Genomic DNA, 22,597 nt, shown 5'->3' on the forward strand with positions numbered 1-22,597 from the left:
CAAAGAAAGTCCAAACGTTGTTCGGTCCTCTATTAGTGCTTTCTCTACCCATACCAGTCGTTTTAAAATATATAATTTTCTCTACAAGTGGGTCTTCTCGTCATCACGGAGTATCTGACAAAGTGCCACACAAAAGGCTTGCAGAGAAACTAATTTCTATAGGTGTTGGGGATAAGTTAACTAATTGGATAGAGAAGTGAAGAGTAGCTTGATAGAAGAAAGCAGAGGGTTGTTATCAATAGAGTTCAGTCAAACTGAATATTACAAGTGGTGTACCTCAGGGCTTAGTCTTAGGACCATTGCTTTGTTTATTTACACCTATAAGATAGACAAAGAAATGGTCAATAAATTATTTAAATTTACTGATGATATTAATGTCTTGGGTGTTGGCTGTGAAGAGGATGCTACTGATTTACAAAAGGATTTAGATCATTTAGGGAGTTGGGTAAACATATGGCAGATGGGTTTTAATAATTAATGATAAATGAAATATATTACATGTTGGTTATCACAATTTAAATTATAAGTATAATTCGGATGGGAATAACCTTAACAGTGTCATGAGGGAAAAGGACCTTGGTGTAATGGTTGATCAGTCTTTTAACCCATCCAACCAGTGTTCTGTTAACAGTGGTATAGCAAATAGTATTTTAGGTTGTATCTACAGAAACACTGAATACAAGTCTAAATAGATTATAATTTCATAGTATAGATAACTGGTTAGGCCAAAGTTAGAGTATGGTGTTCAGTCATGTGCTCCTTAACTTTGGAAAGGCATCGAGCTGTTGGAAAAGGTTCATAAAATGCTTACTGGAATGGAGGAGTAGATAAGGAAATCTCTCAAAGTTAGGGAGATTTGACTGAGATCTGTAGGATTGTAAAGGGAATTGATGCAAAATCATTTATTTATACTTAACAGTGATAACAGTAGGAAAATCATTTATTTATACTTAACAGTGATAACAGTAGGAAAATCATTTATTTATACTTAACAGTGATAACAGTAGGAAAATCATTTATTTATACTTAACAGTGATAACAGTAGGAAAATCATTTATTTATACTTAACAGTGATAACAGTAGGAAAATCATTTATTTATACTTAACAGTGATAACAGTAGGAAAATCATTTATTTATACTTAACAGTGATAACAGTAGGAAAATCATTTATTTATACTTAACAGTGATAACAGTAGGAAAATCATTTATTTATACTTAACAGTGATAACAGTAGGAAAATCATTTATTTATACTTAACAGTGATAACAGTAGGAAAATCATTTATTTATACTTAACAGTGATAACAGTAGGAAAATCATTTATTTATACTTAACAATGATAACAGTAGGAAAATCATTCATTTATACTTAACAGTGATAACAGTAGGAAAATCATTTATTTATACTTAACAGTGATAACAGTAGGAAAATCATTTATTTATACTTAACAGTGATAACAGTAGGAAAATCATTTATTTATACTTAACAGTGATAACAGTAGGAAAATCATTTATTTATACTTAACAGTGATAACAGTAGGAAAATCATTTATTTATACTTAACAGTGATAACAGTAGGAAAATCATTTATTTATACTTAACAGTGATAACAGTAGGAAAATCATTTATTTATACTTAACAGTGATAACAGTAGGAAAATCATTTATTTATACTTAACAGTGATAACAGTAGGAAAATCATTTATTTATACTTAACAGTGATAACAGTAGGAAAATCATTTATTTATACTTAACAATGATAACAGTAGGAAAATCATTCATTTATACTTAACAGTGATAACAGTAGGAAAATCATTTATTTATACTTAACAGTGATAACAGTAGGAAAATCATTTATTTATACTTAACAGTGATAACAGTAGGAAAATCATTTATTTATACTTAACAGTGATAACAGTAGGAAAATCATTTATTTATACTTAACAGTGATAACAGTAGGAAAATCATTTATTTATACTTAACAGTGATAACAGTAGGAAAATCATTTATTTATACTTAACAGTGATAACAGTAGGAAAATCATTTATTTATACTTAACAATGATAACAGTAGGAAAATCATTCATTTATACTTAACAGTGATAACAGTAGGAAAATCATTTATTTATACTTAACAGTGATAACAGTAGGAAAATCATTTATTTATACTTAACAGTGATAACAGTAGGAAAATCATTTATTTATACTTAACAGTGATAACAGTAGGAAAATCATTTATTTATACTTAACAGTGATAACAGTAGGAAAATCATTTATTTATACTTAACAGTGATAACAGTAGGAAAATCATTTATTTATACTTAACAATGATAACAGTAGGAAAATCATTCATTTATACTTAACAGTGATAACAGTAGGAAAATCATTCATTTATACTTAACAGTGATAACAGTAGGAAAATCATTTATTTATACTTAACAGTGATAACAGTAGGAAAATCATTTATTTATACTTAACAGTGATAACAGTAGGAAAATCATTTATTTATACTTAACAGTGATAACAGTAGGAAAATCATTTATTTATACTTAACAGTGATAACAGTAGGAAAATCATTTATTTATACTTAACAGTGATAACAGTAGGAAAATCATTTATTTATACTTAACAGTGATAACAGTAGGAAAATCATTTATTTATACTTAACAATGATAACAGTAGGAAAATCATTTATTTATACTTAACAGTGATAACAGTAGGAAAATCATTTATTTATACTTAACAGTGATAACAGTAGGAAAATCATTTATTTATACTTAACAGTGATAACAGTAGGAAAATCATTTATTTATACTTAACAGTGATAACAGTAGGAAAGGGGATACAAGTATAAATTTTGGCAGAGTAGGACTCATCTTCTGTTTTTTTTTTATAAATTTTGGCAGAGTAGGACTCATCTTCTGTTTAAACGGTTTTATTTTTCTAATCGAGTGGTTGGTCTTTGACTAATTTTTAGGATTTTCTTAAAAAAGTGTTTATTTTAATTGAATTTCGAGGAATAAACAATCGAGATGGATCAATATGCCTCATGATGTTCCCAAACATTATGTTATCTTTTTACTTTAAACAATAGAAAAGCCTCTATTGTAAATCACCACTAACCTGATCAGCTTTCAAATGGTGCCACAAGCTACAATTGCCGAACTTTTACGATGTTTTTTTAACAGATATTTTCATGGTGTGTATTCCTACTGTAATTTTACAGAAGTCAATGTGTCTTCTTACTCCATTTAGGCTTATGCATTTAGACCTTTAAAATACGGTTTAATCAAATAGGAATGAATTGAGATGTGTCAAGAAGTTATTCATGTTTCAAAATGCATATACTTCAAAGCTTCTATGCCGTCTGAGGCCCGGCATGGCCAGGTGGTTAAGGTACTTGACTCGTAATCTGATGGTCGCGGGTTCGAATCCCTGTTACACCAAACATGCTCGCTCTTTTAGCTGTGATGGCGTTGTTATGTGACAATCAATCTCACTATTTGTTGGTAAAAGAGCAACCCAACAGTTGGCGGTGGGTGGTGATCACCAGCTGCCTTCCCTCTGGTCTTACACTGCAAAATTAGGGACGGCTAGCGCAGATAGCGCTTGTGTAGCTTTCAAAACAAATCAAATCAAACCTATGCTGTCTAAATATAGATCAGTCTGTGATGGTGGCAATTGGGGGTACTGATAGAATGTAGTCAGTTTCCTCTTTCATTACGTGGGGTATACATACAGTCTGTGTACTTTCACTCATTACTGGTACAGTTAAAACAAAAACACTATTTATATTCATAATGTCTAAAACATTTATTCAACAACTGTATTTCGTTTTCAACTTCCAAAAACAGTTTGAAAGATTTCTTTTTTGCACATTTTCAAGACAGACACACTAATCTTGTCTCCCGCTGGGACAGCGATAAGTCTTTGGACTTACAGCGCTAAAATCATGGGTTCGATTCCCCTCGGTGCAAGCAGCAGATAGCCTGATGTGTCTTTGCTATAAGAAAACACGCACACAAACACACGCGTATATTTCATTACAGCAAAGCCACGTTTTACTATACTGCTGGCCAAAATTTTAAGGCCAATGAACATAAAAAAAATATGTATTTTGCATTGTTAGGCTCAACCACTTATTTGAGTGGAGCTTCGAAAGATGAAAATAAGAAAAGGGAAAATAAAAAAAAACAACTTTTTTTAGCATTTAATAGGGAAAATGTGAACAATATGAAATTAGCCTAAATACTAGCTGGTCAAAAGTTTAAGACCATACCAAAAAGAAGTCCTAAACAGGGTAGGAAATGCCCAACAAGAAGTCTCAGTAGTGAGTTGCATGGCCATCATTGCGAATAACTGCAAACATTCGCTTTGGTATGGTCGATATAAGCGTTTGTAGAAGGCTGGCTGGAATGTTATTTCAAGTGGTGAAGATGGCTTCATGAAGATCATGCACTGTTTGGAACTGACGTCCATTTCTATAGACTTCCCTTGCCATCCACCCCCAAACATTTTCAATGGGGTTCAGTTCGGGCGAACACGCTGGATGGTCCAAAAGAATCACGTTATTCGCCATGAAAAAGTCGTTTGTCCTGCGGGCATTGTGGATTGCAGCATTGTCCTGCTGAAAGATCCAGTCATTTTCACACAAGCGAGGGCCTTCAGTCAATAAGGATGCTCTCTCCAACATGCCAATGTAGCCAGCTGCTGTTTGACGCCCCTGTTTAACCTGAAGTTCCATTGTTCCATAGAAGGAGAAAGCACCCCAGATCATGATGGTACCTTCTCCACTGTGTCGTGTAGAAAATGTCTCCAGTGGGATATCCTTATCGTGCCAGTAACGTTGGAAGCCATCTGGACCATCCAAGTTAATTTTTTTTCTCATCAGAGAACAAAACCTTCGTCCACTTTTCTACGTCCCATGTATGGTGCTTCTCAGCAAAATTTAACCGAGCTGTTTCGTGGTGTGGCTTTTGAAGACGTTTACGGTTTTTAAAGCCTTTCTCTCGTAGATGCTGTCTTATTGTTCTTCAGCTGTATTCTGCATCCATAAGGGCCTTAATCTAGTTAGATGATTGACTGGTGTCTTGTTGGACAACCTGTCGAATCCTCCTGCTCAACGCCGGCGAAATTTTCTTAGGCCGACCACTTGAAATTCTCAATCCGTATTCTTCAGAGTCTTTTAAGAAATTTGCAACAGCAGTTTCACTCCGCCCAATCTCACCAGCGATGGCACATTGAGAGAGACCTTGCTTTTGCAGCTCGACAATTCTGCCACGTTCAAACTCTGTCAACTTTTTAGCCTTTGCCATATTTTTACCCAATGTTACACAGGAGGTGTTGACAACGCTAATGCTTGAACACGAATAACTAAATTTCGTTACGTGATTACCGATTAACGCTTCGTTTCAGTATAATCTTAAACTTTTGACCAGCTAGTATTTAGGCTAATTTAGTGTTCACACTTTCCCTATTAAATGCTAAAATTATTTTTTTTTCTAATTTTCATCTTTCGAAGCTCTACTCAAATAAGTGGTTGAGTCTAACAACGAAAAATGCATATTTTTTCTTTATGTTCATTGGCCTTAAGATTTTGGCCAGCAGTGTATCTGCTGTGTTCACTGATTTTAAAGAGGGACTAATTAAGTAATAAAGCCAGTGGACATGAATTATTTTATTTAATGTACTTTCATTCTTTATATTTTCTGTAGGATGTTTAGAGAAAAAAATTCTTTCAACCTCACTCTGTTCATCCCACGTACACATCTGGTGGTAATTAATGGAGTTGCACGTCTACGTCAGCATTGAATTACACTACTGAGGCCACTAGAGTACATTCCAGGTTTGATGTCACAAACATGTGTTGGTACATTATTTATAATAACGGTGGTTTGTTTGTTTGTATTTTGAATTTCGCACAAAGCTACTCGAGGTCTATCTGTGCTAGCCGTACTAATTTAGCAGTGTAAGACTAGGGGGAAGGCAGCTAGTCATCACCACCCACCGCCAACTCTTGGGCTACTCTTTTACCAACGAATAGTGGGATTGACTGTCACATTATAACTCTCCCACAGCTGAAAGGGCGAGCATGTTTGGCGCGACGGGGATGCAAACCCGCGACCTTCAGATTACGAGTCGCACGCCTTAACACGCTTAGCCATGCCGGGCCAATAACGGTCGGATGTTGTATTTAGACCTATATAAAATAATTGTGTGTATATATATAAATATATAAGTAATAGAACCTCACACAGAAAAACTCTTTTTCGTGGTAGTTTGAACCATAAACTTTTTCTTTTTATTGATCATCAGATGAACAAGATTCTGTGGCCCGTAATTTACAACGTTAAAATCAGGGGTTCGATTCTCCTCGGTGGACTCAGCAGATAGCCCGATGTGGCTTTGCTGTTAGAAAACACACACACCAATTTCAGGCTAAATTATCCAAGTACACTAAGCAACAAGTTATTTTTACTGTATAATTAGTGTCTACAACATCTCCCACGAACTTCATTTGCTAATTAGAACATACAATAATTTAAAACGTCTTTTCATCAATAACTTTCTTTGTTTCGTACAGAAGAGCACGAAGCAAGCGCCCCCTTTCAAGTACGGATTAAGAAATGGTTCATTGGGAACAAAAACGAGGAAGATTTTTTTCGTCCGTCATTAAGATTCTTACTGGTAAGAATTTATCTTAATTATAAGTAATAGTCCTAATGTTAGGTCACCAATATGTATTATATTAATAGTCACAAGTATTCCTTCCATTATGTAACGGATATCTATTTTATTAATAGTCACAAGTAGTCCTTCCATTACGTCACTGATTTCTGTTATGTTACCAATGACAAATAGTCCTAGTTGAGGCAGTGATGTTATGTTTTTAACAACAGACTATATTATGTTTCTGTTCTACATAAAAATACTTATCTGATTCACTTATTTTTTCAGACACACAACATCCTGATCAACATTGACATTTCAAAAGCCAAAAACCCCTTGAAAGAAGTGTATCTGAAAAAGAAAGGTATTGTACCAGAAACCCCTTGAAAAAAATTTATCACGAAGTGAGATATTAAACCAGGCCCCTTTCCCTGAAAACAATATATCTCATGAAGAAAGGTATTATACTAAAATTTGTGTTATTCAAAGAGAAGAAGGAACTTATATCTTGCGTACTAGGTGGACTACCCGCCCTCTGGCGGGTTGTTTAAATTCATGATTAATGAAAGGTTTTCTTCAACACAAAATCATTTCCCTTATACTTGATTGGGGGAAAAGGCCATTGAAACTGCAGAACATGAAACATATGAAACCGCAATTTTGCATATCTCTGCATAAACCTAACAAACCTCCATACCAATTTAGATGTATTCACACCCAGTTTATAACATAATAATACTGTTATAGTTGTATAGATTAGCAAAGTGCTCAGATGAAAATGTTTTAATATCCCGACTTGTTTCGATATCAATCATGATTGTCCCCCGCTAGTACAGCGGTTGTCTACTGATTTACAACGCTAAACTCAGGGGTTCAATTCCCTTCGGTAAGCTCAGCAGATAGCCCGGTGTGGCTTTGCTATAAGAAAAACACACAATCATGATTATTTTTAAATTTAAAAACATTTAATTATTTTTTTTACCTGACTAATGTTTTGGTTAAAAGCAATAAAAATCACAATGTGAGAAAGAAATAAAACTTTGGTAAAACTATTTTGATTAAAGCGAAACCGGAAGTGCATTACTCCTGCTTGTTTCGCGTGCTGTGCATATTTCGAGTTTGCAAAACAAAATTCCCTGTCGTTCGGTGTCTGATTTCCGCAGTGTTATCAAGTGTCGTTTGCAACATATTCTGACTTTATTATCGTTTCATGTAATGAATAATTGATTTATTCTCTTCTCGTTGTAGTACAACGTCAAGTAAGTGAAGATTTGTCGATATCAAACTTTTTTTGTAAAATCATCCCATAGGTGATAATTGCGAGTACACGTAAGTAAAGCGAAAGGAATGGCTAAAACAGGCCTGTTTAGTTGAGGGCATGTACGAGCATGTTGGAGGGAAAACAACAGCCTTTTTAAACTTAGGTGAGTTAAGGGGTAGGTCAGTATGTGTAGAAGAAAGAATAAATAAAAACAGCACAGAATTTTATAAATCATTTCAACTTGATCATGGAATAATTGGAAGTCCTAACTCATAGAAGAAACGTAAATAATCAACCTTTTGATCAAACATTACAACAAAAATCTCGCCTTTTCAATTTGAGACCGACTTATCTCCCTGTTTGACAGAAAGGGCTATGTTCATCATTTTGATCTTAATTTACAGGATCTAAACGGACTGTGAGGCTGCGGCTCCATAGTCCGCGTTACTTTCCCCATAAAGTTGTATTTTTATCTCGAGTTTTGATTTTGTAGGTTTAAAGATATGGCCGTGCATAAGGAACTGACCCACATGGAGAGACATTCGTTCTTTTACATCTAGATAACGTATACAAAGAGAAATTACAAATTAAATCAATACGTTTTTAATAAGTTACGATTAATATATACCAGATGCATAGTTTCATACTTTCGCCAAATAAATTAAGCAGGTTGAGAGATGATCAAAGTATTTCTTCTACACATGAAAAAGTTGGATAATTATTTGTCCTTGTATTCGAAGAAACAACCTTTAAAGTTACTGAGAGAGAATTATTGATTTTGTATAATAAATACAGTCGAGAAACTACCGTAATAACAGGGGACGGTTAATTTTAAGTTGAAATATCAGTTATGTTTGTGAAGCAGGAGGTTACATTTAACGAGGATAGGTTAAAATTCTGTGTGAAGTAATTAATTAGGGCTACACTTAGGTAAAATAGGGTACTTTGTGAGAAACGCTACGTTTGTTACCCTTCTAAATCATTATTTCAGTTGTTGTGCTGAAAATGATAAATTAGGGTCTATTTTAACTCAACAAAACAAATGTTAAAAGTCATCTGCCAATATTACTCATAAGGAACATTATAAAATAGCTCAGTGTTTATTTTACTTTTAATAATCTTAATTCGGATTTATTTTCTATGAAACAGAAATATTGTGTCGTAGCAAAACGGAAATGTAACAGACTTTTTTTATGTGATGATAGGTTTTAAAACAAACAAAACATGTTATCGAAATAATGAACATTTTATCAAGGGCTAGCTTATCTGTTGATGAAAGAGGCCTTCAAGGATGCGTTTATACTGCACGACAAATCCCGAGAAGACAAGTCTGTGGAACCTCTGCCCTCGAGTCAAGTCACACCAGTGAAGTTATCAAACGACATTGAGTTTCCCGCTACTTACGAACCTCCTCGTACCGTCCAAGACACGAGGGCCATACTTCACCGACAATGGACTGGATTTTGTCGTCACCGTCAGCCCCTGGACATGGTTCGTGATTATTTCGGTGAAAAATTGCATTTTACTTCGGTTGGGTCGGGACGTTAATTACGTCACTGTGGATGCCTGCTTTGCTTGGAATAATTGTATTTTCTGTCGGAGTTGCAAGAAAGTATGTAACAATGTACACGATATTTAGTAATGTATGTAACAATGTACACGATATTTGGTAAAGTATGTAACAATGTAGGGATATTTGGTAACGTATGTAACAATGTACACGATATTTAGTAACGTATGTAACAATGTACACGATATTTAGTAACGTATGTAACAATGTAAGGATATTTGGTAAAGTATGTAACAATGTACACGATATTTAGTAACGTATGTAACAATGTAAGGATATTTGGTAAAGTATGTAACAATGCAAGGACATTTGGTAAAGTATGTAACAATGTACACGATATTTAGTAACGTATGTAACAATGTAGGGATATTTGGTAAGGTATGTAACAATGTAAGGATATTTAGTAAAGTATGTAACAATGTACACGATATTTAGTAACGTATGTAACAATGTAAGGCTATTTGGTAAAGTATGTAACAATGCAAGGACATTTGGTAAAGTATGTAACAATGTACACGATATTTGGTAAAGTATGTAACAATGTAGGGATATTTGGTAACGTATGTAACAATGTACACGATATTTAGTAACGTATGTAACAATGTAGGGATATTTGGTAACGTATGTAACAATGTACACGATATTTAGTAACGTATGTAACAATGTAGGGATATTTGGTAACATATGTAACAATGTACACGATATTTAGTAACGTATGTAACAATGTACACGATATTTAGTAACGTATGTAACAATGTAAGGGTATTTGGTAAAGTATGTAACAATGTACACGATATTTAGTAACGTATGTAACAATGTAAGGATATTTAGTAACGTATGTAACAATGTAAGGATATTTAGTAACGTATGTAACAATGTAGGGATATTTAGTAAAGTATGTAACAATGTACACGATATTTAGTAACGTATGTAACAATGTAAGGATATTTGGTAAAGTATGTAACAATGCAAGGACATTTGGTAAAGTATGTAACAATGTAAGGATATTTGGTAAAGTATGTAACAATGCAAGGACATTTGGTAAAGTATGTAACAATGTAAGGATATTTGGTAAAGTATGTAACAATACAAGGACATTTGGTAAAGTATGTAACAATGTAAGGATATTTGGTAAAGTATGTAACAATGCAAGGACATTTGGTAAAGTATGTAACAATGTAAGGATATTTGGTAAAGTATGTAACAATGCAAGGACATTTGGTAAAGTATGTAACAATGTAAGGATATTTAGTAAAGTATGTAACAATGTAAGGACATTTGGTAAAGTATGTAACAATGTAAGGATATTTAGTAAAGTATGTAACAATGCAAGGACATTTGGTAAAGTATGTAAAAATGTAAGGCTATTTGGTAAAGTATGTAACAATGCAAGGACATTTGGTAGAGTATGTAACAATGTAAGGATATTTGGTAAAGTATGTAACAATGCAAAAACATTTGGTAAAGTATGTAACAATGTAAGGATATTTAGTAAAGTATGTAACAATGTAAGGACATTTGGTAAAGTATGTAACAATGTAAGGATATTTGGTAAAGTATGTAACAATGCAAGGATATTTGGTAAAGTATGTAACAATGTAAGGCTATTTGGTAAAGTATGTAACAATGCAAGGACATTTGGTAAAGTATGTAACAATGTAAGGATATTTGGTAAAGTATGTAACAATGCAAGGACATTTGGTAAAGTATGTAACAATGTAAGGATATTTAGTAAAGTATGTAACAATGCAAGGACATTTGGTAAAGTATGTAACAATGTAAGGATATTTAGTAACGTATGTAACAATGTAGGGATATTTGGTAACGTATGTAACAATGTACACGATATTTAGTAACGTATGTAACAATGTAGGGATATTTGGTAACGTATGTAACAATGTACACGATATTTAGTAACGTATGTAACAATGTAGGGATATTTGGTAACGTATGTAACAATGTACACGATATTTAGTAACGTATGTAACAATGTACACGATATTTAGTAACGTATGTAACAATGTAAGGATATTTAGTAACGTATGTAACAATGTAGGGATATTTAGTAAAGTATGTAACAATGTACACGATATTTAGTAACGTATGTAACAATGTAGGGATATTTGGTAAGGTATGTAACAATGTAAGGATATTTAGTAACGTATGTAACAATGCAAGGACATTTGGTAAAGTATGTAACAATGCAAGGACATTTGGTAAAGTATGTAACAATGTAAGGATATTTGGTAAAGTATGTAACAATGCAAGGATATTTGGTAAAGTATGTAACAATGTAAGGCTATTTGGTAAAGTATGTAACAATGCAAGGACATTTGGTAAAGTATGTAACAATGTAAGGATATTTGGTAAAGTATGTAACAATGCAAGGATATTTGGTAAAGTATGTAACAATGTAAGGATATTTAGTAAAGTATGTAACAATGCAAGGACATTTGGTAAAGTATGTAACAATGTAAGGATATTTAGTAACGTATGTAACAATGTAGGGATATTTGGTAACGTATGTAACAATGTACACGATATTTAGTAACGTATGTAACAATGTAGGGATATTTGGTAACGTATGTAACAATGTACACGATATTTAGTAACGTATGTAACAATGTAGGGATATTTGGTAACGTATGTAACAATGTACACGATATTTAGTAACGTATGTAACAATGTAGGGATATTTAGTAAAGTATGTAACAATGTAAGGATATTTGGTAAAGTATGTAACAATGTAAGGATATTTGGTAAAGTATGTAACAATGCAAGGACATTTGGTAAAGTATGTAACAATGTAAGGATATTTAGTAAAGTATGTAACAATGTAAGGACATTTGGTAAAGTATGTAACAATGCAAGGACATTTGGTAAAGTATGTAACAATGTAAAACTATTTGGTAAAGTATGTAACAATGCAAGGACATTTGGTAAAGTATGTAACAATGTAAGGATATTTGGTAAAGTATGTAACAATGTAAGGCTATTTGGTAAAGTATGTAACAATGCAAGGACATTTGGTAAAGTATGTAACAATGTAAGGATATTTGGTAAAATATGTAACAATGCAAGGACATTTGGTAAAGTATGTAACAATGTAAGGATATTTGGTAAAGTATGTAACAATGCAAGGACATTTGGTAAAGTATGTAACAATGTAAGGATATTTAGTAAAGTATGTAACAATGTAAGGACATTTGGTAAAGTATGTAACAATGCAAGGACATTTGGTAAAGTATGTAACAATGTAAAACTATTTGGTAAAGTATGTAACAATGCAAGGACATTTGGTAAAGTATGTAACAATGTAAGGATATTTGGTAAAGTATGTAACAATGCAAGGACATTTGGTAAAGTATGTAACAATGTACACGATATTTAGTGACGTATGTAACAATGTAAGGATATTTAGTAACGTATGTAACAATGTAGGGATATTTAGTAAAGTATGTAACAATGTACACGATATTTAGTAACGTATGTAACAATGTAAGGATATTTAGTAACGTATGTAACAATGCAAGGACATTTGGTAAAGTATATAACAATGTAAGGATATTTGGTAAAGTATGTAACAATGTAAGGATATTTGGTAAAGTATGTAACAATGCAAGGATATTTGGTAAAGTATGTAACAATGTAAGGATATTTAGTAAAGTATGTAACAATGCAAGGACATTTGGTAAAGTATGTAACAATGTAAGGATATTTAGTAACGTATGTAACAATGTAGGGATATTTGGTAACGTATGTAACAATGTACACGATATTTAGTAACGTATGTAACAATGTAGGGATATTTGGTAACGTATGTAACAATGTACACGATATTTAGTAACGTATGTAACAATGTAGGGATATTTGGTAACGTATGTAACAATGTACACGATATTTAGTAACGTATGTAACAATGTACACGATATTTAGTAACGTATGTAACAATGTAAGGATATTTAGTAACGTATGTAACAATGTAGGGATATTTAGTAAAGTATGTAACAATGTAAGGATATTTGGTAAAGTATGTAACAATGCAAGGACATTTGGTAAAGTATGTAACAATGTAAGGATATTTGGTAAAGTATGTAACAATGTAAGGATATTTGGTAAAATATGTAACAATGCAAGGACATTTGGTAAAGTATGTAACAATGTAAGGCTATTTGGTAAAGTATGTAACAATGCAAGGACATTTGGTAAAGTATGTAACAATGTAAGGATATTTGGTAAAGTATGTAACAATGCAAGGACATTTGGTAAAGTATGTAACAATGTAAGGATATTTGGTAAAGTATGTAACAATGTAAGGATATTTGGTAAAGTATGTAACAATGCAAGGACATTTGGTAAAGTATGTAACAATGTAAGGATATTTGGTAACGTATGTAACAATGTAACGATATTTAGTAACGTATGTAACAATGTAGGGATATTTGGTAAAGTATGTAACAATGTAACGATATTTAGTAACGTATGTAACAATGTACACGATATTTAGTAACGTATGTAACAATGTAAGGATATTTAGTAACGTATGTAACAATGTAGGGATATTTAGTAAAGTATGTAACAATGTAAGGATATTTGGTAAAGTATGTAACAATGTAAGGATATTTGGTAAAGTATGTAACAATGCAAGGACATTTGGTAAAGTATGTAACAATGTAAGGATATTTAGTAAAGTATGTAACAATGTAAAACTATTTGGTAAAGTATGTAACAATGCAAGGACATTTGGTAAAGTATGTAACAATGTAAGGATATTTGGTAAAGTATGTAACAATGTAAGGCTATTTGGTAAAGTATGTAACAATGCAAGGACATTTGGTAAAGTATGTAACAATGTAAGGATATTTGGTAAAGTATGTAACAATGCAAGGACATTTGGTAAAGTATGTAACAATGTAAGGATATTTGGTAAAGTATGTAACAATGCAAGGACATTTGGTAAAGTATGTAACAATGTAAGGATATTTGGTAAATTATGTAACAATGCAAGGACATTTGGTAAAGTATGTAACAATGTAAGGATATTTAGTAAAGTATGTAACAATGTAAGGACATTTGGTAAAGTATGTAACAATGCAAGGACATTTGGTAAAGTATGTAACAATGTAAAACTATTTGGTAAAGTATGTAACAATGCAAGGACATTTGGTAAAGTATGTAACAATGTAAGGATATTTGGTAAAGTATGTAACAATGCAAGGACATTTGGTAAAGTATGTAACAATGTACACGATATTTAGTAACGTATGTAACAATGTAAGGATATTTAGTAACGTATGTAACAATGTAGGGATATTTAGTAAAGTATGTAACAATGTACACGATATTTAGTAACGTATGTAACAATGTAAGGATATTTAGTAACGTATGTAACAATGCAAGGACATTTGGTAAAGTATATAACAATGTAAGTATATTTGGTAAAGTATGTAACAATGCAAGGACATTTGGTAAAGTATGTAACAATGTAAGGATATTTGGTAAAGTATGTAACAATGCAAGGACATTTGGTAAAGTATGTAACAATGTAAGGATATTTGGTAAAGTATGTAACAATGTAAGGATATTTGGTAAAGTATGTAACAATGTAAGGATATTTGGTAAAGTATGTAACAATGTAAGGATATTTAGTAAAGTATGTAACAATGTAAGGACATTTGGTAAAAGTATGTAACAATGTAAGGATATTTGGTAAAGTATGTAACAATGCAAGGACATTTGGTAAAGTATGTAACAATGTAAGGCTATTTGGTAAAGTATGTAACAATGCAAGGACATTTGGTAAAGTATGTAACAATGTAAGGATATTTGGTAAAGTATGTAACAATGCAAGGACATTTGGTAAAGTATGTAACAATGTAAGGATATTTGGTAAAGTATGTAACAATGCAAGGACATTTGGTAAAGTATGTAACAATGTAAGGATATTTGTAAAGTATGTAACAATGCAAGGACATTTGGTAAAGTATGTAACAATGTAAGGATATTTGGTAAAGTATGTAACAATGCAAGGACATTTGGTAAAGTATGTAACAATGTAAGGATATTTGGTAAAGTATGTAACAATGCAAGGACATTTGGTAAAGTATGTAACAATGTAAGGATATTTGTAAAGTATGTAACAATGCAAGGACATTTGGTAAAGTATGTAACAATCTAAGGATATTTGGTAAAGTATGTAACAATGCAAGGACATTTGGTAAAGTATGTAACAATGTAAGGATATTTGGTAAAGTATGTAACAATGCAAGGACATTTGATAAAGTATGTAACAATGTAAGGATATTTGGTAAAGTATGTAACAATGCAAGGACATTTGGTAAAAGTATGTAACAATGTAAGACTATTTGGTAAAGTATGTAACAATGCAAGGACATTTGGTAAAGTATGTAACAATGTAAGGATATTTGTAAAGTATGTAACAATGCAAGGACATTTGGTAAAGTATGTAACAATCTAAGGATATTTGGTAAAGTATGTAACAATGCAAGGACATTTGGTAAAGTATGTAACAATGTAAGGATATTTGGTAAAGTATGTAACAATGCAAGGACATTTGGTAAAGTATGTAACAATGTAAGGCTATTTGTAAAGTATGTAACAATGCAAGGACATTTGGTAAAGTATGTAACAATCTAAGGATATTTGGTAAAGTATGTAACAATGCAAGGACATTTGGTAAAGTATGTAACAACGTAAGGATATTTGGTAAAGTATGTAACAGTGCAAGGACATTTGATAAAGTATGTAACAATGTAAGGATATTTGGTAAAGTATGTAACAATGCAAGGACATTTGGTAAAAGTATGTAACAATGTAAGACTATTTGGTAAAGTATGTAACAATGCAAGGACATTTGGTAAAGTATGTAACAATGTAAGGATATTTGGTAAAGTATGTAACAATGCAAGGATATTTGGTAAAGTATGTAACAATGTAAGGATATTTAGTAACGTATGTAACAATGCAAGGACATTTGGTAACGTATGTAACAATGTACACGATATTTAGTAACGTATGTAACAATGTAGGGATATTTGGTAACGTATGTAACAATGTACACGATATTTAGTAACGTATGTAACAATGTAGGGATATTTGGTAACGTATGTAACAATGTACACGATATTTAGTAACGTATGTAACAATGTAGGGATATTTAGTAAAGTATGTAACAATGTAAGGATATTTGGTAAAGTATGTAACAATGTAAGGATATTTGGTAAAGTATGTAACAATGCAAGGACATTTGGTAAAGTATGTAACAATGTAAGGATATTTAGTAAAGTATGTAACAATGTAAGGACATTTGGTAAAGTATGTAACAATGCAAGGACATTTGGTAAAGTATGTAACAATGTAAAACTATTTGGTAAAGTATGTAACAATGCAAGGACATTTGGTAAAGTATGTAACAATGTAAGGATATTTGGTAAAGTATGTAACAATGTAAGGCTATTTGGTAAAGTATGTAACAATGCAAGGACATTTGGTAAAGTATGTAACAATGTAAGGATATTTGGTAAAATATGTAACAATGCAAGGACATTTGGTAAAGTATGTAACAATGTAAGGATATTTGGTAAAGTATGTAAGAATGCAAGGACATTTGGTAAAGTATGTAACAATGTAAGGATATTTAGTAAAGTATGTAACAATGTAAGGACATTTGGTAAAGTATGTAACAATGTAAAACTATTTGGTAAAGTATGTAACAATGTAAAACTATTTGGTAAAGTATGTAACAATGCAAGGACATTTGGTAAAGTATGTAACAATGTAAGGATATTTGGTAAAGTATGTAACAATGCAAGGACATTTGGTAAAGTATGTAACAATGTACACGATATTTAGTAACGTATGTAACAATGTAAGGATATTTAGTAACGTATGTAACAATGTAGGGATATTTAGTAAAGTATGTAACAATGTACACGATATTTAGTAACGTATGTAACAATGTAAGGATATTTAGTAACGTATGTAACAATGCAAGGACATTTGGTAAAGTATATAACAATGTAAGGATATTTGGTAAAGTATGTAACAATGTAAGGATATTTGGTAAAGTATGTAACAATGCAAGGATATTTGGTAAAGTATGTAACAATGTAAGGATATTTAGTAAAGTATGTAACAATGCAAGGACATTTGGTAAAGTATGTAACAATGTAAGGATATTTAGTAACGTATGTAACAATGTAGGGATATTTGGTAACGTATGTAACAATGTACACGATATTTAGTAACGTATGTAACAATGTAGGGATATTTGGTAACGTATGTAACAATGTACACGATATTTAGTAACGTATGTAACAATGTACACGATATTTAGTAACGTATGTAACAATGTAAGGATATTTAGTAACGTATGTAACAATGTAGGGATATTTAGTAAAGTATGTAACAATGTAAGGATATTTGGTAAAGTATGTAACAATGCAAGGACATTTGGTAAAGTATGTAACAATGTAAGGATATTTGGTAAAGTATGTAACAATGTAAGGATATTTGGTAAAATATGTAACAATGCAAGGACATTTGGTAAAGTATGTAACAATGTAAGGCTATTTGGTAAAGTATGTAACAATGCAAGGACATTTGGTAAAGTATGTAACAATGTAAGGATATTTGGTAAAGTATGTAACAATGCAAGGACATTTGGTAAAGTATGTAACAATGTAAGGATATTTGGTAAAGTATGTAACAATGTAAGGATATTTGGTAAAGTATGTAACAATGCAAGGACATTTGGTAAAGTATGTAACAATGTAAGGATATTTGGTAACGTATGTAACAATGTACACGATATTTAGTAACGTATGTAACAATGTAGGGATATTTGGTAACGTATGTAACAATGTACACGATATTTAGTAACGTATGTAACAATGTACACGATATTTAGTAACGTATGTAACAATGTAAGGATATTTAGTAACGTATGTAACAATGTAGGGATATTTAGTAAAGTATGTAACAATGTAAGGATATTTGGTAAAGTATGTAACAATGTAAGGATATTTGGTAAAGTATGTAACAATGCAAGGACATTTGGTAAAGTATGTAACAATGTAAAACTATTTGGTAAAGTATGTAACAATGCAAGGACATTTGGTAAAGTATGTAACAATGTAAGGATATTTGGTAAAGTATGTAACAATGTAAGGCTATTTGGTAAAGTATGTAACAATGCAAGGACATTTGGTAAAGTATGTAACAATGTAAGGATATTTGGTAAAGTATGTAACAATGCAAGGACATTTGGTAAAAGTATGTAACAATGTAAGGATATTTGGTAAAGTATGTAACAATGCAAGGACATTTGGTAAAGTATGTAACAATGTAAGGATATTTGGTAAAGTATGTAACAATGCAAGGACATTTGGTAAAGTATGTAACAATGTAAGGATATTTAGTAAAGTATGTAACAATGTAAGGACATTTGGTAAAGTATGTAACAATGCAAGGACATTTGGTAAAGTATGTAACAATGTAAAACTATTTGGTAAAGTATGTAACAATGCAAGGACATTTGGTAAAGTATGTAACAATGTAAGGATATTTGGTAAAGTATGTAACAATGCAAGGACATTTGGTAAAGTATGTAACAATGTACACGATATTTAGTAACGTATGTAACAATGTAAGGATATTTAGTAACGTATGTAACAATGTAGGGATATTTAGTAAAGTATGTAACAATGTACACGATATTTAGTAACGTATGTAACAATGTAAGGATATTTAGTAACGTATGTAACAATGCAAGGACATTTGGTAAAGTATATAACAATGTAAGTATATTTGGTAAAGTATGTAACAATGCAAGGACATTTGGTAAAGTATGTAACAATGTAAGGATATTTGGTAAAGTATGTAACAATGCAAGGACATTTGGTAAAGTATGTAACAATGTAAGGATATTTGGTAAAGTATGTAACAATGTAAGGATATTTGGTAAAGTATGTAACAATGTAAGGATATTTAGTAAAGTATGTAACAATGTAAGGACATTTGGTAAAGTATGTAACAATGTAAGGATATTTGGTAAAGTATGTAACAATGCAAGGACATTTGGTAAAGTATGTAACAATGTAAGGCTATTTGGTAAAGTATGTAACAATGCAAGGACATTTGGTAAAGTATGTAACAATGTAAGGATATTTGGTAAAGTATGTAACAATGCAAGGACATTTGGTAAAGTATGTAACAATGTAAGGATATTTGGTAAAGTATGTAACAATGCAAGGACATTTGGTAAAGTATGTAACAATGTAAGGATATTTGGTAAAGTATGTAACAATGTAAGGATATTTAGTAAACTATGTAACAATGTAAGGACATTTGGTAAAGTATGTAACAATGCAAGGACATTTGGTAAAGTATGTAACAATGTAAGGCTATTTGGTAAAGTATGTAACAATGCAAGGACATTTGGTAAAGTATGTAACAATGTAAGGATATTTGGTAAAGTATGTAACAATGCAAGGACATTTGGTAAAGTATGTAACAATGTAAGGATATTTGGTAAAGTATGTAACAATGCAAGGACATTTGGTAAAGTATGTAACAATGTAAGGCTATTTGTAAAGTATGTAACAATGCAAGGACATTTGGTAAAGTATGTAACAATCTAAGGATATTTGGTAAAGTATGTAACAATGCAAGGACATTTGGTAAAGTATGTAACAACGTAAGGATATTTGGTAAAGTATGTAACAGTGCAAGGACATTTGGTAAAGTATGTAACAATGTAAGGATATTTGGTAAAGTATGTAACAATGCAAGGACATTTGGTAAAAGTATGTAACAATGTAAGACTATTTGGTAAAGTATGTAACAATGCAAGGACATTTGGTAAAGTATGTAACAATGTAAGGATATTTGGTAAAGTATGTAACAATGCAAGGATATTTAGCAACGTATGTAACAATGTACACTAGCACTAGATATATACAAACACTTCTTATCAATACAAACAATTGATACATACAAACACTTGTTATCAATACTAACACTAGATACACGCAAACACTTGTTATCAATACCAACACCAGTTAGAGGCAAACACTTGTTATCAATACTAACACTAAATACATACAATCACTTGTTATCAATATTAACACCAGATACATACAATCACTTGTTATCAATACTAACACTAGATACATACAATCACTTGTTATCAATACTAACACTAAATACATACAAACACTTGTTATCAATACCAACACCAGATACATACAATCACTTGTTATCAATACTAACACTAGATACATACAATCACTTGTTATCAATACCAACACCAGTTACAGGCAAACACTTGTTATCAATACTAACACCAGATACATACAAACACTTGTTATCAATACTAACACTAAATACATACAATCACTTGTTATCAATACTAACACTAGATACATACAATCACTTGTTATCAATACTAACACTAAATACATACAAACACTTGTTATCAATACCAACACCAGATACATACAATCACTTGTTACCAATACTAACACTAGATACATTCAATCACTTGTTATCAATACCAACACCAGATACATATAATCACTTGTTATCAATACTAACACTAGATACATGCAAACACTTGTTATCAATACCAACACCAGATACATACAATCACTTGTTATCAATACTAACACTAGATACATACAATCACTTGTTATCAATACCAACACCAGATACATATAATCACTTGTTATCAATACTAACACTACTAGATACATGCAATCACTTGTTATCAATACCAACACCAGATACATACAATCACTTGTTATCAATACTAACACTAGATACATACAATCACTTGTTATCAATACTAACACTAGATACATACAAACACTTGTTATCTATACTAACACTAGATACATACAATCACTTGTTATCAATACTAACACTAGATACATACAATCACTTGTTATCAATACCAACACCAGATACATACAAACACTTGTTATCAATACTAACACCAGATACACGCAAACACTTGTTATCAATACTAACACCAGATACACACAAACACTTGTTATTAATACCAACACCAGATACACACAATCACTTGTTATCTATACCAACACTAGATACATACAATCACTTGTTATCAATACTAACACTAGATACATACAATCACTTGTTATCAATACTAACACTAGATACATACAATCACTTGTTATCAATACTAACACTAGATACATACAATCACTTGTTATCAATACTAACACTAGATACGTAGAATCACTTGTTATCTGTGCTAACACTAGATACATACAAACACTTGTTATCAACACAATATTTAGATAATAGAATTAAAGTTTCTTGTCCTGCAGACTTTGAGTTTACTGTAAAAACTCATTTGTGAGAAAAACTATATTTAGTTGTATATTTTGTAATTTGTGAACAATAATATATAGCACAGGTTAAGAGAGTATTCGAGCACTACACATCTGTCGGTGTTAGGTTGACAATACTGTTTCACCTCAAGCTAGCCTTGGAATACAGGATAGCTGTTATAAGGAGACAAACAAATTTAGGGTTAACAATAGTCTTATTAAAAACTTATATTAATGTTATTAACTTCTGTAAAACCACAGGTGTTGTAACAAGACAAGAACGTTTCATTTAGTTCCTTTGTAATAATAGTTTTTGTGAACATAGGGCTGACGTATTATTGTACATTTACTTTACGTATAACCATAGCTTCTTAGATTAGTAAACAAACGTTTTTATTGTTTGTATCTTGGTGTCCTGTAATTTATTTTTTATTATTAATATTAGTTTAGCCATATTTTACTTTAGTCTTGTGACAGATGTTCTAAATAGAAGACCTTAATTGTCCATGGCAGAAGCTGCTGTGCTAATAACACAGGTAACCGTTACGTGAACGTAGCTAACTGAACAATCAAGTAGTTGTTATATGAACACGAATAACTGACCACACAGGTAACTATTACGTAATCACAGCTTACGGACCACATAGGTAACTGTTACGTGAACACCGCTAACTGAACAACCAAGTAGTTGTTATATGAACACGGATAACTGACCACACAGGT

General features: G+C 31.5%; 1 protein-coding gene across 1 annotated transcript in view; it reads left to right on the forward strand.

Annotated features, from left to right (window-relative positions):
- Positions 1-22,597, forward strand: part of LOC143228473 (anoctamin-7-like) — an 81,154-nt gene that overhangs the window by 19,229 nt on the left and 39,328 nt on the right. The window contains exons 5-7 of the mRNA XM_076459726.1: positions 6,581-6,684; positions 6,955-7,030; positions 9,183-9,470. Coding sequence (XP_076315841.1) covers positions 6,581-6,684; positions 6,955-7,030; positions 9,183-9,470 — 468 coding nt within the window. The remainder of the gene's footprint in view (positions 1-6,580; positions 6,685-6,954; positions 7,031-9,182; positions 9,471-22,597) is intronic.

This window comes from Tachypleus tridentatus, chromosome 10 (genome assembly GCF_004210375.1).
Source record: "Tachypleus tridentatus isolate NWPU-2018 chromosome 10, ASM421037v1, whole genome shotgun sequence".
In the NCBI taxonomy this organism is placed as follows: domain Eukaryota; kingdom Metazoa; phylum Arthropoda; class Merostomata; order Xiphosura; family Limulidae; genus Tachypleus; species Tachypleus tridentatus.